Raw genomic sequence first — 18080 nt, forward strand, 5'->3', positions numbered from 1 at the left:
AACTCAGAAGCAGGTAAGTTGTCACAGCTGCCTCTGGACCTGGGGAATACAGTAGGTCTACCTTGATAACTGCACACCTATGGTGGCTTAATTTTTTATTGTAGAGAGTGGACGGGGTCTTTGGTGAAATTACGAGCCAGTGAGTGAGCCCTAGTTAACCAGCTAAGGCTAAAAACCAAAGCTTGCTTCCTCCTTGAAAATGTCATTATCTGGAAGGTAATGTAGGACTGTGGCCAAGCTGACACAATGAAAAGCAGTGGGTAAACTTCCTTCCCTGTGGAACAGGTAATAAAAAGGGAGTGAAATCAATAGCCCTCTCGTCCCATTTATTAAAGAAACAGTAAGAAAAGGTACAATGCAGGAAAACACCATCCTTTCACATCAGGCTGAACGAAGCACAGTGATTTCTCCCCTTCACTCCCCCCACCCCCACCCCAATTCCCATAACCCCATCCACGTCAGTTTAATTTTGAGGTTCTCTGATTGGGAGTACCAGTGGAGAGGGAGCGGGATGAGCAGTGGAGCCTTGATCCTGGCCTTCTCTAAGCAGGCCCGGTCAGGCCAGCAGAAATTTGGTGGCTCTCTGAAGTGGGTGCACTTCCCTGTTCTGTGTTCCAGCCCCCAGGGGAAGGTATGGCAGTAGAGGGTGACCAGGTCAGCGCTGCTGAAGCATGGTCCGCTCACCAACGCAACATTTCTAGACAGCAGTGAGCTGATTCTCCGGTGGTGAGCAGGGGAGCGCATATGAATTGGAACCTGCAGGCCAATGTATCCCTGAGGAAAAGTCCACAAGAACAATTCAAGAAACTAGTAAGAAACAAGGGGCAGAAAGCTGTGGGACAAAAGCACAGCAGGCTTCTGGAAGGCTGGAGATTCCTTCTCGCAAGGCGGGATCATTCCCACCTGCCAAAGTCCATGTCCCACAGATAACATTTCACCTTCAGTCAAGAAAGACGCGGGGGGGGGGGGGGGGGGGCGGGAAAGGCTCATTTGAAGTTGAGCCCCAGCTATGTACTTCAGACTGTAGCTCCATATCTACCCTTTCACCTAAAACACAGCCCCTGCCCAGAACCACAGTGCCTGGAAACCAGGGTGGTCCTGGAGAGAAAAATGGTGTTTAAGGGGGTAACATTCCATTTGGGTACATTGCAGCCATTGGACCCCCTGGTCTGGGGAAAGCAGCTGGGTTGGTGCCAGGGAGGCTCCCCACTCTAGGAAATGGGACCAAAGTCTTGCTTACAGGGCCATTCATCCTTGGAAAGGAAGCTGGGTTTAGACCCAGGGTCCCAGTTGGCCTTGCAAAAGGAGCTGGGTTGATACCCACCGGGCCTGCTGGCGAAGAGCCTAGGGGCCCAGGAGCTGACCTGGGGAAAGTAACCTGACCAGGACCTAATGGGCCAGTAGACCTTGGGAAGGTAGCTGGACTTGGACCCTGTAAACCAGTGGCCCTTGGAAAGTTAGCTGGGTTGGAGCCTAGTGGCCCAGAGGCTCTTGGGAAAATTGCCGGACTTGAGCCCTGGAGGCCAGCAGACCTCTGGAAGTTAACTGGGTTTGAAGCCAATGTGTTAGAAGACTGAGAGAAAGCAGCTGGGTTCAATCCCCCTGAACCTGTCCCCCTTGGAAAAGGATTAGCATTTACTCCCATGGGGCCAGCGGGCCTTGAAAAATGAGCTGAATTAGGGCCAATGGGGCCAGGAGCCCTCGACATGGGAGATGGATTTGGCCCCGGAAGGCCAATTCCCCGAGAGCCAGGACCCGAGTTTGGGCCTATGGGGCCAGGTATTCTGGCCATGGAAGATGGGCTTGTGCCCATGTTTCCAGAAGACTGTGAGAAAGCAGCTGAATTTGCTCCTAAAAGACCTGCTGCTCTTAGAATGGGTGCAAGATCTAGGCTTTGAGGTCCAGCCATTCTTAAGTTAAGACCAGATCCTGTGCCCAAGAGGCCACCTGCTCTGGTGTCCAAATTAGGGCTTGGAGCCAGGCTACCTGCCCTTGGGTTAGGCCCAAGGCCTGGGCCCAGGCCACTTGACCTTGGGTTGGGCCCAAGGCCAGGGCCTGGAAACATACCTGACCTCGGGGCAGGGTTTGTACCTACAAAGCCTGATCTCAGATTGGGACTTGGTCCGGGGCCCAGGCCAACGGGCCTAGGATTGGGAGGACCATTCCCAGAAGTCAACAGGACACCTGCTCTCAGGTTGGGTCCAGATCCAGGGCCCATGGGGCCACCACTTCTGGGGTCAGGACCTGTTCCCAGAAGACCACCTGGCCTTGGGTTGGACATAGGACCTGGCCCTGGGAGACCCCCTAACCTTGGGTTAGACAGAGGCCCTGGGCCTGGAAGAGCCCCTGCTCTAGGATTTAGAGCTGACCCTGGGCTTGGGCCCAAGAGACCACCCGGCCTTGGGAAAGAAACTGCACCTGTGCCAGTGGGATTCATCCCTCTTGGAAAAGAAGCCATGCTTGGGTCACGAGCACCAGCAGGGAAAGGTGCTGGATTTGAAGCCAATGAGCCTGATGAAGTTGGAAAAGGAGACGGGTTCCTTGGAAACGGGGCCAAATTTCCACCAAGAGAGCCGGTTGCCATAAGGAAGGGATCTGAGTTCATACCCAGAGGGTGGCCTGTGTTTAAAGCAGGACCCCCTTGTGGTCCCAGGGAACTGTCCATCCGTCCTCGAGGTGGCAGCGGAGCACGAGTCCAAGGAGTTGGCCGCTCTCTAGGGAAAATCCGGGGTTCTTTCATACTTTCTTGGGGACGTTGGTGATAATGGGCTTGGGGCGAGTTTTGAAAAGGATCTTGTTTTTGATGAGTGCTGTTACCACGTACTGGGTGCCACTCCTGCAGTCAAGGTCATCACAGTCCTGCTCCCCGGGAGTGTGTTTAACAAGGACGGCAAAAGGTTTCTCCAGATGGATGATTTTCCCATACAGGATATGATGCCCCACGATCAGCACAGGGATTCCCTTTGGCAGAACAAGAATGAGATGCCTGAGGTTCAGGGCAAGGTCGTAACATTCAGGTGCCTTCTAGAGATGCTCTTGGGAGGCAATGCTGGCACCTCCACTCCCTCAACCACTGCTGAGAAGCCACAAAGGACAACCCACCCTCATATCCTTTTCACTCTTTCTAGCCCCAAGTAAGAGAATTTCTACTTTTAGAACTGTGACCTTTCCAGATTCCCCAAAGCTAAATTTCCCTGCTACTGCAGAGGTGGGGGGAGAACAAGCAATGGCTTAGCTAGACCTTGAATGACAAACCTGAGGGCAGTCCTCACTCTGGGTCCTGGGAGCACCACCTTGGTGTAGCTTGCTTTCCTGAAGCATTAGGCAGGGAAAGAAAAGTCCCCTCACCTCAGTGGTGTAATGTAGGTCTCCCAGGAGGTTTCCAGCTAATCCAGTGCTGTAGCGAGCCTCGATCTCCCCCTGTAGCTCCATCAGCACCCATTCTGCCAGGCCTCCAGCCCCAGCACTGCAAGCAAAGGGCTGGCGGTTACAATATTTTGGAGGGGTGAAGGATGAATAATAGTGTCCTACACCACCATTCAAGGCCCAAGAGATCTCTTTGCTGAGCACGAATTCTTGGGAAACTGGGCAGTGCTAGACACTGAACTAGAAATTGAAATGCAAGGATTTGTGCAAGATGCACCTAAGGACCCCAATTCTTCCAGGGAAATTTCAAACCTATATAGCCCTAATCATTCAAGCTAAATTAAAAAAAGTCTCAAAAGGTACTCACCTGGAAATAATGATCTGCACCATGAGCTTCCCGTCTTTAAAAAGCAACTGAAAATAAGCTGTAGAAAAAAAAAATTTCTTTAGGATAATAACAATAGCTAACATTTGTCACTTACTGTGTGCTAGGCACTTTTGTAAGTGCTTTAGACATATTTAATTTCAATCCCCTAACAACTCTATAACATGTAACATTTTTAAACTGATATTGTACATATAAAATTGCTTCAGATCACCAAGGGTCAACTACAGGGTGGAAAGTTAATAGGTAACACAACTGTGTTCTACTAGTCTACGAGCCGGGATCTGAACCCAACACATACACCGCAGAGCCCACACTCTTGGCCAGTATGCTAACTTGCCTTTCTCAAGGATATTATATTTTCCATTCTGCATGGTTCTAAAACACTAAGGAATTCTTTTAGGTTTTACTTTTTCCTTTGGTGATGACATAAGCTTCATGTCTGCCACTTTGGTTATCTTATATTTCAAGGTTCAAATGATCTCTTTTAACTAAAAGCCAAGAGAATGGAAAAGGTCTTCCAGACAACTTTAGTGAACAGTAAGCTGATTTCTGATGTGATTCTCATCAAACACTTTGCCCATCTTTCATCATTTAGACACTAAGGATACCCTGACGCTTAATCTACTTTCGTTTTATACAATGGCACCACCTGGTGGCAAGTTTGCGGCACTCTACAAGAATGAGTTAAAATGGGACATTTTTGCCTGAAACAACTGGCTTCTTGTACTTTGTCTTCCTGAGAAGGATAGATTAATGGGGAGATTGAGGGATGGGGGATCTAAACTATAGCTTCTGTACAAATCTTTCCAATGAATAGATGGAGCCTAGTGGAAGGTTATCAGATCAGTGTTTACCAACTGTAGAACAACAAGTTAATAGGAATTATAATTGTGCTCACGATTAGCAAACACCTGCTTAAAGTTAAACAGGTTTCCTTACTGACATGTTAATCTTTGTTTTGGATCTCCAGTGAAAAGTATATTCACGGCAGCCCTGTAAGACAGCGGAACCTCTTACTCTTGAGCACCAAACACATTTTGGAAATATGAGGTTGGTCAATCAGTGGTCTTCAAATTCAAATATAAAGAGCAGCTAATATTTATTCAATTTTTACTATGAATCAGATGCTGTGCATATATATCATGGGTGGTATCTCATTCAACCACTCTGAGATAGGGACTTATCTGTATTTTGCAGATAAAGTTACTGAGGGATACATCTGCTTTATGTGGTACACACACAGCTAGCAGGTGGTAGAGCCAACACAAGAACCTAGGTCATCCAACTTTACACTCATAATCAATACACTCTCAAAGGAGAAAACCAAGTGAGAATAAAAAGGCATGAAGGCATCAGGCAGGCACTGCGTACATGCATTCAGCAAGAGCTGAATCAAGAAGTCATGTTTGAATAAGCCAGACCTGCTGTAGCAGTACCAGGTGTGGTACTGCTTGACAACAGGTAATACACTGGCTCAGGACGGCAAAGGTCTTCTGACAGATAAGAAGGCCCTACCTCCACCATCAACAGAACAATCAAAAGCACTTTTAATATTCTTCCAAGGTTTCTTGAAGGAGAGACTAATAATTAAAAATCAGAAGGCCTAAATTCAGGTTCCAGCCTGTAAGTGTGGAACTCTTTCAGTGTCATCATACACAAGTCACTTAATGACCGTGGGGCTAAAACCTGGATTGTCTGACTCATTTAACTATCATGAAGACCAAATAAAACATATGTGGAGGGCTTCCTTGATGGCGCAGTGGTTAAGAATCCACCTGCCAACGCAGGGGACACGGGGTCGAGCCCTCGTCCGGGAAGATCCCACATGCCACAGAGCAACTAAGCCCGGGCGCCACAACTACTGAGCCTGGGCTCTAGAGCCCACGAGCCACAACTACTGAAGCCCACGTGCCACAACTACTGAAGCCTGCGCACCTAGAGCCCATGCTCCGCAACAAAGAAGCCCACACACCGCAATGAAGAGTAGCCCCCACTCACTGCAACTAGAGAAAGCCCGCGCAGCAACGAAGACCTGACGCAGCCAATAAATAAATTTTTTTAAAAAATGTGGAAATGCTTTAAAGACTAACATATAGCTAATGTTTTAAAGAATGGGATAAATAAATCAACATTTCCACACTATAATTGTGAGTAAAATTCAGAGAATGGTAGGTACATTTTAGCCATGAATCAAAAAAGGCTCAATAATTGAAATTGAAGTTGTGAAGTTTCTAAAGGTTAATAAATGCATATAGATTGAGAAGAGTTCTTGTAAATAAGCTTTTGATGACTAATGAAATAGTATATTTTCCTTGGTAAGTGTAAAATACAGGTGGTTTCACAGAAGCAATAGGGTGTTCACACAGATACACATTTTAGGAAAATCATGGCAGGGAAGGAGATTAATCTTTAAGACCTCTGACCACATGTTTGAGATAGGAATGTGCAGACTGTTTAGGCAAAGGGGATGTAGAAATATTTTCAGTGCATTCCCCATTTCCTCGACAGTCTCCTATCAGAACAGGAATTCAAAACAGTGGCCTAAAGGGATTTCCCTGGTGGTCCAGTGGTTGGGACTCACCACTTTCACTGCCGTGGGCCTGGGTTCAATCCCTGGTCAGGGAACTAAGATACCGCCAGCTGCGTGGCGCGGCCAAAAAATAAAAACAAAAACAAAAAAACAGAAAAAACGGTGGCATAAGTGAATAAAGGAAAACAGATGCCTAATAGCTGGGTCAGAGTAGCTGTACCTCCATACTTGTCGCTGTGCTTCAATGAGCACACACAGCTCTCTATCCACTTATGTAGGAGGCCCTGCCTGAGTACACCTATTGATACTGGTAGACATCTAGCAATTCTTGTAAAAATAAGAATTCTGTGGCCTAAAAACTTGTGCTAGACCTAATGAGATGCCGGAGATGTGAATACAAATGAAGTTCACACCCAGCTTACAAGAGTCTAGCTCACAGGAACCTGTGGACTGATATAGCTATATTTATGTACATGAGGGTGTATTTACCAAGTTAGTAAGTGATGTAGGGGAAGGCATCCCTTTCGTGAATTTTAAAATTCTACTTTAGCACCTTAAAATATCCCATTGGCTGAATCAGATTCTTCTTCTTGCTCCTTGCTCTAGGCAACTATTCTCAAGAGTAGGTATGTATACCTGAATAAGTCACTGATAACACACCTGATGGAGGCGACAGGGAATATGTATTTCACTTAGTGTGGAGATGACTAAAAAAGATAATGAGGGGCTTCCCTGGTGGCGCAGTGGTTGGGAGCCTGCCTGCTAATGCGGGGGGCACGGGTTCGAGCCCTGGTCTGGGAGGATCCCACATGCTGCGGAGCAACTGGGCCCATGAGCCACAACTACTGAGCCTGCGCGTCTGGAGCTTGTGCTCCACAACAAGAGAGGCCGCCATAGTGAGAGGCCCACGCACCGCGATGAAGAGTGGCCCCCGCTCACCGCAACTAGAGAAAGCCCTCGCACAGAAACGAAGACCCAACACAGCAAAAATAAACAAACTCCTACCCCCAACATCCTCTTAAAAAAAAAAAAGATAATGAGAACATGCAGCCCAATCTGTCCTCATCCCCTTGAAAGTAGGCAGAAAAAATCAGTAGGAAAACAAGGAGGTGAAGAAGTATAATACAAGTCAAATCCTATTAGTAATAACAAGTAACATTATAATGAAAATTTTCCGTATAACAAAAAGATTTCTAAGTCTTCAGTCTCAACTCATTCCAACATTTAAAAATAAGCACAGCAATTTCTAAGTGCTTGTTCTAAGGTATTGCTTGTGTAGAAACTGCAGCTTTATCAAGAGCAACATCTGAAGGCACGGTTTGATGAATGTACCATATCAAATCATGACACTAAAAGGAGTCACTGGAAGAGACTGCCCAGCACCTCACTCTCAACAGCCTTGAGTTTAATCCCAGATTTAGCTAGGACCAACTAACTGGTCTTTGTTGAAGAATAATAATTCCAAGTTCCTGTACAGCCAGGAAGAACTGATGCCACTTTTCAAAAAGATGTTTAAATTCAATATATTTCAGAGCGGAGTCTCACAGGCCACAACTACAGTACATACTTGGAGACTTGGAGAGATAGGAAGGTGTGGAAAAAACCATCCAAACACCTTTCCCCTGCAATGAATTATTTTGACTCCCTACCCCTCCCCTTATAAAAGGGGGAAATGTTTTACTATTCAATTTTGGGGGGCCTTTACATAGCTAAACAAACTAAACACATAAGTTCTATATTCCTAACTTAGTCAAATGACTTTAGCTATGTAAACAAAACTTTTTAAAAAGCACTTTGTATGTTTTAACTATTTTTTCCCTTAAAGGAAAAAAAAAGCCTTTGTGGGGGGCTTCAGGATTTCTAGAAATATTATCTAAGAAATTTCTAGAAATATCTGAGGTTGCCCCAGATCATCCCCAGTCTTGAGACCTGGAGTTACTTTGGAGATACTGAGTAAAGTCAAGACACTGTTGTTTCTCAGGACAGTGGTCCAGATGACTTCAAGACCCCTGAACAAACCACAGATGAGCAAAGAAACCCACATTCTCAGAATCAACCAAGACTCACAATGGGAACCCTAATCAAAACTCAAAAGGTCTGTCTGAAATCAGACCAAATCTGGGATACATCTTATTTAACTGTCATTTTGAAAGTCATTAAAAACCTGAAAAATCAAAGTGCCACCACAATTTCTTAATTAGGAAGAAAAATTCAGGCAGAGCATTATCTTTGTAATACAAAAAGCTTCATTTCTCACATAGCTAAACCTTTTTGAACATTTATCTGGATTCTCCCTTTTCATCCTGAAAACAATGCTATGATACAGGTACTATCACTCCCATTTTACAGTGAGGAAACACGCTTAGAGAAGCTAAAGGTTAAGTAACTGGTGGAACAGCTAGTAAGTGGTAGACAGGGAATGTGAATTCTAACTCCTCCACAATCCGGCCTGTCCTGCAGTCCTCTCACACAGCACCTTCTCATGCAGGACATCAGTACAGGAACTTGCTTTACAAACATTAGTCTTTCTCATAACATCTCCCACAAGATGGCAAATAAACCACCTATGAAGATGTTATATCTCGCCACCGAAGTAACTATGACATCTGTTGGGTAGGCAGCTCAAAACAAATGAGCCTGCTTTTCATCATATCCAACTGACGAGATTTAGGTTTCTGAAATCCCTAGAGATGTACTCAAGGTTACCTCCAGGATTCAAAACTATAGCCTAAAACTCTGTTTCCTGCCTGTGTAAGGCAAAACAAGTCAAAAGAACAGAGCACATTCTTTGTCACTGATTCATCTAATCTCCTACAAAATTTCTTATCCATTGGTTTCTGAGTTGTTAAATTGTTAATATTACTAAGGTCTTACAGAGAACATCATGAGCAATGATCCTCATGATGGTTAACTGCCCCCAAAATAAAATGTAGCAGAAGACAGCATGGTATGTATCGTATTAAACAGATTATGCAGCTTTCACTGAAACAGGGGCTTTGATTCAATGGTTTAACCTAACTACACATAATTAAATTTTATTACAGCTAAACAATGTTTAGCTGCAATAAACATTGGCCCTTTCATCTTTTCTTGTTGCTTTTTAAACGGAATAAAGGCTTTAACTTTACAATTCTTAATTTAAAAACATTCATTTTTATTTTTAAAAATTAAATATGACACAAAATGTTTGCAAATTGCTGGGCCAACAATTAGCACTTATTGAGTTCTTATTCGGTCCCAGAAACTACTCTTTGTGTTTAGGGATTCAGTGAGAACTGAATCAGACCTGGATTCTGATTCTGCCATTTATCTAGCCTGCGTATGACAGGGGGTAATTTAATCTCAGGTTGCAGTTTCTCCACCAATAAATTGAGCATAAAAGAGAACCCATCTCAAAGGGTGGTTGTGAGCATTAAATGAAGTTTAGAATGTAAAGTCCTCAGCACAGTGCCTAACATGGTAAACCTTTAGGGTCAAGCTATTGATTACCTGGAGGAACATGGCATTTTCTTAGTACATGTCCAATAGAATGACTTTATACTACTGTGTACTTATTATTTTAATGTTTATAGTGGATTAAAACATCCTATAAAAGCAGCATGTTATCAGAATGAAATCAAGCTTACACAATGGGAGAACAATTCAAATATGGCAGTCAGGGTTCACCAAACTGCTTCTGGGATTAAGTTCTGGAACGTTTTTTACCTCTAAGCATGATAGCTATTTCTCTGTGTGTCTTTCCATCAAATGAACAATTCAGGAACTTTTATATACAACTCAATACATTATTTTTATTAGCAGTGTTGTGATTTTGTGACTGATTGGGAGAGTCTAAGTTTCAAAGGGAAGATCTTGTCTCTCGACAGGCTTATGTTATGTCATTAAGAGCTAAAATCCAGTTTCTAAATGAGAAGCTTGCTCTCCTCCAAAAAGGGGCCATGGAGAGTAGGTGGAACTGAATGCTTCCAAACTTTTCATTAGTGAAGAGTGGGTTCAAAAACGTGTGTGGACACTATGCATACATGTGGTACTTTCCCATCACATTTTAAGATTCCCATGATGGAGGGAATCAATTACTGGTATTTGTAGACAATGGGTAGAAAAGATGACTTCAGTCGATCAGAGTTACTCCAGTTTTCTGCATCTTCTGCTACTCTGCGGCCCCTTCTACCCTTCCTCCTCCTACTGCTGTGGCACCCTATCTTCCCCAAAGCCCCTTCCTTTATAGCTCTACTTGAGGTCTCCCTCTGTACTGGATTCCCCTCCCACCAGCCACCATCTTCTCCACCCTCTCCCCGACCCCCTCCCCTCCCTTCAATTTCAGCTACAAACACTTCTTATTTCTAGCCCCGCCCACTTTCTGGGACTTCTCCATCCGCTTCCCCTCTTCCCCCCCCCAAAACAAATTACCCCCGACTATCTCCAGGACCGCTTACCAAGCTGTTTAACCCTTTCTCCTACCTCCCAAGGGAACTACTCTTTAAACTGCCTTCCTCCACTCCCCACCCCCGGAATACTCTTTCCAAACCGTTCATCCTCCTCCCAAAGATCAGTCTTCAAACGTTACTCCTCTACCACCCTCATTTTCCAAATCGTTCCCTATTTCCCCCCGTCAATTCTTAAGTACTTCTCTCCTCCAGGACCCGACTCCACCCCACTCTTCTCTCGTCTCTCACTCCGCCCACAAATGAAGCTGGATCACTCTCCAGACTGTCTCTTCCTTCCAACCACCCTCCCAATTACCGCTCCCAGCAGCATCTCCCCCACGACTTAAAATGTCCCCTCGAAGGAACCTCACAGTCCCCCGCTAAGTCCCCTTTCTGATGTTCCCGCTACTTCCTGGGTTCCAGTTCTACCCCACTCTCGCAAGCATCCCGTGCTGGGTTCCCTCCCCACCCAGGGAAGAACCCCTTTCCGCACATACCTCGAGGTTCCGGCCCGCGCCGCCCCCTTCTCCGTCCTCCGCCCGCGCTCGGCCACTCTTTCCGCCCTTCTCCCGCTCCGCCCTGCTCGCTCCCTTCCTTCCCTCCGCCTTCCGACTCCACATTGCTCCCTTCTCCACAATTCCCGGCCCTCCTACCAGGGGGCCTCTCTGGGTCGCCCCCCACCTCTGCACGGCCCTCCCCACTCCCCTCCCCCTTCCCAGCCTCCCCTCCCCCCCCGCCGCTCCCCCACTCCCCGCCCCTCGGCTCGCCATTCTTCTTCTCCAGCCGCGTGCCCCGCCCGGCCCCAGCTCCCTAGCTTCCCGCTCCCTCGCACCCTCGCCCCCATTCCCGGCTCGGCCCTCGCTCCCCGCGGCCTCCCGCGCTCCCTGACCGCGGCCTGACCTGCAATGGCGGCCGCCGAGCGCGGCGCCGCGCGGCCAACGGGCGACAACCGAACCTCCCGCCGCCGTCGCCGCCGCCGCGAGCACTGCCTGCGCACTTCCGGCCTTGCGGCGCGAGCACTTCCGGGGCAGAGCACGCGAGCGCGCGCGCACGTGGGGCCGGGGCGGAGAGAGGCGAGCGCCGAGAGTGGCTAGCCCATCCGCTGGTGAGTTGGGGAAGGGGCGTGGGGAGCGGGGATGGGACGGGGTGGGGGGTGTTAGAGCGGGTGAGGCCTGCTACAGGTCGGCGCCCGGCGGAGCTCGCCGATTCTCTTGTGCCGAGGCCGGTGGGGGCTACTCCGGAGATCCCCGGAGAGGGAAGGGGCGGTGGAGCCCTCGCGCGCGCGTTGGACGCACTCTTAGCCCGGCCCGGCCGAACGCGCCTGCTCTGCAGGCAGGTTCCTCACCTTGAAAGGAGACGAGTAGGGGGCGACCCAGAGCGGAGTGCGTATATTGGCGGCGACGGAGCGGCAGGTAGAGGGAGTAGTTGACAGATGCCGACCAGTCCTGTCGCTCCTCCCCTTGAGACGCTCTCTGTTCTTCCTGCCCCATCAGCCCCACCGTCAGTACCGTAGTTGAGTGTGTGATTTGAAAACTTAACATGCAGTAGAGATAGAGGTGTTTGCCAAAATGCAGATTGCTAGCCCTCCCCCCGCCCCAAAAGATTGGAATTCTGGAACTGTGGAATAGGACCCGGAATCCTGCATTTTTAAAAACCATTTATCGAGGTGATTTTGATACAGGAGTTCTGCGGAGTCTGCGGACCTGACTTTGAGATACTCCTTTAGACTGTCCACATTTCTTGTTTCTTTAGAGTGGTCGTGGTATTTATCCTCCTCTCCACCACCCCCACCCCCAGAAACCTCACACACAAAATACAAAGGAGACCTTAGTTCTGCCTCGAATACATCCGGTCAGCTCCATGTGACTCCCTTCAAGTGCGCACTCCCAGTTAGAGAATGAGATTATGTTCAGTCTTTTGCTCTAAGATCACGTTTTCAATTCTCACCCCTCTTTTCCTGGACCACTTCCTTCAGGCAGTTGTCAGGATTGCTGGCAGTCTGGGTGATGCTGTATGTGCTGATCTTTTTATTTTGTTGCTGAAGAATCCTGAGCTTCTGGAGACTGTTTGATAGATTCTGTATGGGCCATGAAAGCATCATTAGTTGGATATTTAGAAATGAACCTCCGTCGGACTTCCCTGGTGGTCCAGTGGTTAAGAAGCGGCACTTCCAATGCAGGGGGCTCGGGTTCCATCCCTGGTTGGGGAACTAAGACTCCACATTCTGCCCGGCGCGGCCCCCTCCAAAAAAAAAAGTGAAAAAAAATAGAAATGAACGTCGATGAAATATAGTTGGAGTCTTCCACCTAGAATAGTGGTAATAAGAAACATGAGGTGTGACATACTGCTGTTTAACAATGATTCTTTTCTTGCCCCCCTAGGAATGGGTGAATTTAAGGTCCATCGAGTACGTTTCTTTAATTATGTTCCATCAGGGATCCGCTGTGTGGCTTACAATAACCAGTCAAACAGATTGGCTGTTTCACGAACAGATGGCACTGTGGAAATTTATAATTTGTCAGCAAACTACTTTCAGGAGAAAGTAAGTCATTTGGGAGCCTGATTTGGTGTATTTGATGTTAATTTTTTTCTTAAGTTCAATTCTGCCAAATCTATGTTTTTTGTATTCAAAGAGATCAAAAGAATAGTAACTCTCCCCCACTCTCTCCGGAGTTGTTTAGAACCACATAACAAATATGCGATCTCTTGTCTGAATGATGCGCTTAGAGGTTTGATCTGTGTGATGTTGGTTAGAAAGATCCTACCTAGGAATTGTGGTGCTCACTGTCATTTGGAAACTGAGGTTTGCTAGATCTGTTGGGCAAAATAAGAAGGAAAATTGTCAAGACCATTGCTTCATATCAGTCTCTGCACCACTGTAACTTTGGTAAAGTGGCATTTCCTGCTATAAGTGTCAGTACCCATTTCATTGTCAATTCAGAAAAAATGATGAGACATTTTAATGTCAAACATTTTGGTGATGTAATATCAGGAAGATGGATTCCTAAGTTCATCTGTCTGAGAGAAGGTAGATTTATATGCCTTATATTTGGGAATAAAGATTTTAAATTAGGTAAAGTACTGTTTGGGTGTATGCAAAGGGCTGTTACAGCAGCATATTTTTCAAAGGCAGTGATTACTGATTTCAAGTGCAATAAAATAATTCCGGTCACATTTACTGAGTGCCTTACATGCCATAGGCACCATGAAATAAATGAATAGAAGGAAAAATGAATGAATGCAGTGCCCAGCAACTTAGTACTTGGAATTTAGGCACTCTGTAAATGTTTCTAAATGACTGAGTGGCAAGTATTAGGCATTAAGATGAATGTCAGAGGCCCTACCTTCAAGGAGTTCAAAATCCAGTGGGGGAAAGGTGAGTATACAGTTTGCAAACAGTGTGGCAAATTTTATGATAGACCTAAGCAGAGGCATAGAATCTTAGTGGAGAGGTGCCTTCTCTGATGAGGTGTGTTTAGGATTCCTGGAAAGAGATGACTTACTGAGCTGATCCCTGAAGCACTAATAGGAGTTAAGAAATTGCTGGTCACCACAAAGGAGTCACATTCCATAGAATGAAAAACATGCTATGGTACATGCTTGTTGCATCCTGTGATTTTTCTTGTCATTTACGATAATTGGAATTATATAATAGTTCATATATATTTGTTTAATGTCTTCTTCCTTGCTGAACTTCAAATTTTATGAAAACAAGGACCTTGTCAGTGATATTCATGGCTGTATTCCCAACATTTAGCAAGTGCCTAGGACAAAGACACTGCTTAGTTAATACATGTTGAATGAATAAGTCAACTGGTCTTTACCTAGTACCTCTTATTTTCCTCTCCCATCTGTTTTCTTTTTTTTTTTTTTTGAACAATTAATTCAGTCTAGTCTTCCACTTTCTCTATGTTCCCTTCCCTGGTATTGAAGATTGCTTAGCTCTGAACAAGAGCTTGTTTCTCAGAACAAGAAAACATTATATCTCTGAGAGTGAAGAGTAGTGCCTAGGAGTAAGGAGACCCACATTCTCTTCATGTCGTTGACTTTGGCCCTTTGGGCAAGCCACTTAATTAATGAATATTTTGCCTTTTCAAGTTCAGATAGGAAAAATTATACCTCCTCATTCCCTTTTGTATCAAGCAGATATAAGAGTAAAATTCCTGAGCTTCCCTGGTGGCGCAGTGGTTGAGAGTCCGCCTGCCGATGCAGGGGACACGGGTTCGTGCCCCCGTCCGGGAAGATCCCACATGCCGCGGAGTGGCTGGGCCTGTGAGCCATGGCTGCTGAGCCTGCGCGTCCGGAGCCTATGCTCCACAACAGGAGAGGCCACAGCAGTGAGAGGCCCGCGTACCGCAAAAAAAAAAAAAAAAAAGAATAAAATTCCTTGATAGTATGAATGCTTTTTGAGTGCTAAGAAAACACTTAGAAATCTGAGACTTGAATGAAAAGCTGGAGTGAGCTGCCTTTGTTTAATTTTTTAAACAGCTTTTAATTGGTGAAATTGACACACAGTAAGCAACGTGTATTCAAAGTGTATGTATTGGTAACTTTTGACATGTGTACACCTTTGAAATTATCACTCAATCAAGATAATTGCCATGATTTTTAAAAATTAGATACATCAGATACAAACTGGATTGTCTGAAACTTTATTGTCTAAAAAGGTTTTGCAGAACAAGTCCTAGTAAAAGAAACAAAACCAACTGTATAAGTAACTAAAATGTGAACCTGAAAAAAATGAAAATATCAGTAACATGATCTTCAGATAGTGTAAAACCCCACACTAGTTGTTTCTAGAGAGGCATTTTGATTTTCACCTTTTTGCCTGTGACCACTCAGTGCTAGTAGCTGATGAATTCGTGGTGGGTTGAAAAGTTATGGTGTTTCTGTAGTTTTTCCCAGGTCATGAGTCTCGGGCTACAGAAGCTCTGTGCTGGGCAAACGGACAGCGACTGTTTAGTGCTGGACTCAATGGAGAGATTATTGAGTATGATTTGCAGGCGTTAAACATCAAGTATGCTATGGATGCCTTTGGAGGACCCATTTGGAGCATGGCTGCCAGCCCCAATGGCTCTCAACTTTTGGTCAGTAAGCAACTATTGGTAATTCAAACCAAGATTTCTCTTCTGCCCACTTAAACTTGCTTCCTTATGTTCATAGGAAGGTGAAATTGTATTATAGCATGTAGCAACTCCACTCTGAGCTGGATTCCAGCAACCAAGCAAGCAATTGTATCTGGATTCCAATACGAGATACAAGATTGGGATTCTTGTTGGGGATTTAAAACTCCCTTGTCCTTTGGCACTCTTTCTGCTGCTACTTTGGACCTTGTTGATTCATTTATGAAACCAGAGGTTTCAGTTTGGTTCAGCATTTCCCAAACTGTGTTCTTTGGAATTGGGAGATGTAGAAACTGTCTTTTGTTTTGTTGTGCCTTGTGTTTTATGATAAGTTTTGTTTCAGAAATACGGCGTACTAAATCCTTCTGTAGATTCACAGCACACGTTAGTATATCTAAACTTCTGATAGGTCCTTCTACAAGTCAACCTGTGGAACCATGTTTTTCCAGTGTTTCTCAAAAAATTTTTGAGCACAGACTTAAGACTCCCCCCCCCCCCCCCGAGAGGGCAGACAGCAGAAGCAAGAAGAACTACAACCTGCAGCCTGTGGAACAAAAACCACATTCACAGAAAGAGACAAGATGAAAAGGCAGAGGGTTATGTACCAGATGAAGGAACAAGATACAACCCGAGAAAAACAACTAAATGAAGTGGAGATAGGCAACCTTCCAGAAAAAGAATTCAGAATAATGATAGTTAAGATGATCCAGGACCTCGGAAAAAGAATGGAGGCAAAGATCAAGAAGATGCAGGAAATGTTTAACAAAGACCTAGAATTAAATAACAAACAAACAGAGATGAACAATACAATAACTGAAATGAAAACTACACTAGAAGGAATCAATAGCAGAATAACTGAGGCAGAAGAACGGATAAGTGGCCTGGAAGACACAATGGTGGAATTCACTGCTGCGGAACAGAATAAAGAGAAAAGAATGAAAAGAAATGAAGACAGCCTGAGAGACCTCTGGGACAACATTAAACACAACAACATTCGCATGATAGGGGTCCCAGAAGGAGAAGAGAGAGAGAAAGGACCAGAGAAAATATTTGAAGAGATTATAGTCAAAACTTCCCTAACATGGGAAAGGAAATAGCCACCCAAGTCCAGGAAGCGCAGAGTCCCATACAGGATAAACCCAGGGAGAAACACACTGAGACACATAGTAATTAAATTCGCCAAAATTAAAGACAAAGAAAAATTGTTAAAAGCAGCAAGGGAAAAACGATAAATAACATACAAGGGAACTCCCATAAGGTTAACAGCTGATTTCTCAGCAGAAGCTCTACAAGCCAGAAGGGAGTCACATGATATACTTAAAGTGTTGAAAGGGAAGAACCTACAACCAAGATTACTCTACCCGGCAAGGATCTCCTTCAGATTCATGGAGAAATCAAAAGCTTTACAGACAAGCAAAAGCTAAGAAAATTCAGCACCACCAAACCAGCTCTACAACAAATGCTAAAGGAACTTCTCTAAGTGGGAAACACAAGAGAAGAAAAGGACCTACAAACACAAACCCAAAACAATTCAGAAAATGGTCCTAGGAACATACATATCAATAATTACCTTAAACGTGAATGGATTAAATGCTCCAACCAAAAGACACAGGCTTGCTGAATGGATACAAAAACAAGACCCATCTATATGCTGTCTACAAGAGACCCACTTCAGACCTAGGGACACATACAGACTGAAAGTGAGGGGATGGAAAAAGATATTCCATGCAAATGGAAATCAAAAGAAAGCCAGAGTAGCAATACTCATATCAGATAAAATAGACTTTAAAATAAAGAAAGTTACAAGAGACAAGGAAGGACACTACATAATGATCAAGGGATCGATCCAAGAAGAAGATATAACAATTATAAATATATATGCACCCAACATAGGAGCATCTCAATACATAAGGCAACTGCTAACAGCTATAAAAGAGGAAATCGACAGTAACACAATAATAGTGGGGGACTTTAATACCTCATTTACACCAATGGACAGATCATCCAAAATGAAAATAAATAAGGAAACAGAAGCTTTAAATGACACAATAGACCAGATAGATTTAATTGTTATTTATAGGACATTCCATCCAAAAACAGCAGATTACACTTTCTTCTCAAGTGCACACGGAACATTCTCCAGGATAGATCACATCTTGGGTCACAAATCAAGCCTCAGTAAATTTAAGAAACTTGAAATCATATCAAGCGTCTTTTCTGACCACAATGCTGTGAGATTAGAAATA

General features: G+C 44.9%; 3 protein-coding genes across 4 annotated transcripts in view; 1 reads left to right on the forward strand and 2 right to left on the reverse strand.

The window, feature by feature from the left end:
• Positions 1-311: 311 nt before the first annotated feature.
• On the reverse strand, positions 312-2740 carry DERPC (DERPC proline and glycine rich nuclear protein). Its single transcript, XM_067718436.1, has one exon. The coding sequence runs from the start codon at positions 2738-2740 to the stop codon at positions 1118-1120; it is 1623 nt and encodes a 540-aa protein (XP_067574537.1). The 3' UTR covers positions 312-1117.
• On the reverse strand, positions 2737-11722 carry CHTF8 (chromosome transmission fidelity factor 8). The gene is made up of 4 exons (XM_067718437.1): positions 11612-11722; positions 3734-3791; positions 3349-3466; positions 2737-2961 (listed from the first exon to the last, which is right to left on the reverse strand). Exons 2-4 carry the CDS (start codon positions 3754-3756, stop codon positions 2737-2739), a joined length of 366 nt encoding a protein of 121 aa, XP_067574538.1. The 5' UTR covers positions 3757-3791; positions 11612-11722.
• UTP4 (UTP4 small subunit processome component) overlaps positions 11672-18080 on the forward strand; it is a 32868-nt gene continuing 26459 nt past the window's right edge. Inside the window, exons 1-3 of one of the 2 annotated variants that reach the window (XM_067718429.1) lie at positions 11672-11816; positions 13093-13253; positions 15607-15798. In XM_067718429.1, the coding sequence (XP_067574530.1) occupies positions 13095-13253; positions 15607-15798 (351 nt within the window). In that variant the 5' untranslated portion in view covers positions 11672-11816; positions 13093-13094. The remainder of the gene's footprint in view (positions 11817-13092; positions 13254-15606; positions 15799-18080) is intronic. The other variant, XM_067718430.1, reaches the window with a different exon arrangement.

Source organism: Pseudorca crassidens, chromosome 20 (genome assembly GCF_039906515.1).
Source record: "Pseudorca crassidens isolate mPseCra1 chromosome 20, mPseCra1.hap1, whole genome shotgun sequence".
NCBI lineage: Eukaryota > Metazoa > Chordata > Mammalia > Artiodactyla > Delphinidae > Pseudorca > Pseudorca crassidens.

Bases quoted from the DNA above. Each gene is read 5' to 3' on its own strand.
- DERPC (XM_067718436.1), bottom strand. From the start codon at position 2,740: ATGAAAGAACCCCGGATTTTCCCTAGAGAGCGGCCAACTCCTTGGACT.
- CHTF8 (XM_067718437.1), bottom strand. From the start codon at position 3,756: ATGGTGCAGATCATTATTTCCAG. The intron at 3,467-3,733 runs GTGAGTACCTTT...CTTTGCTTGCAG, and splicing joins GTGCAGATCATTATTTCCAG to TGCTGGGGCTGGAGGCCTGG. The intron at 2,962-3,348 runs GTGAGGGGACTT...GTTCTGCCAAAG, and splicing joins ACCTACATTACACCACTGAG to GGAATCCCTGTGCTGATCGT.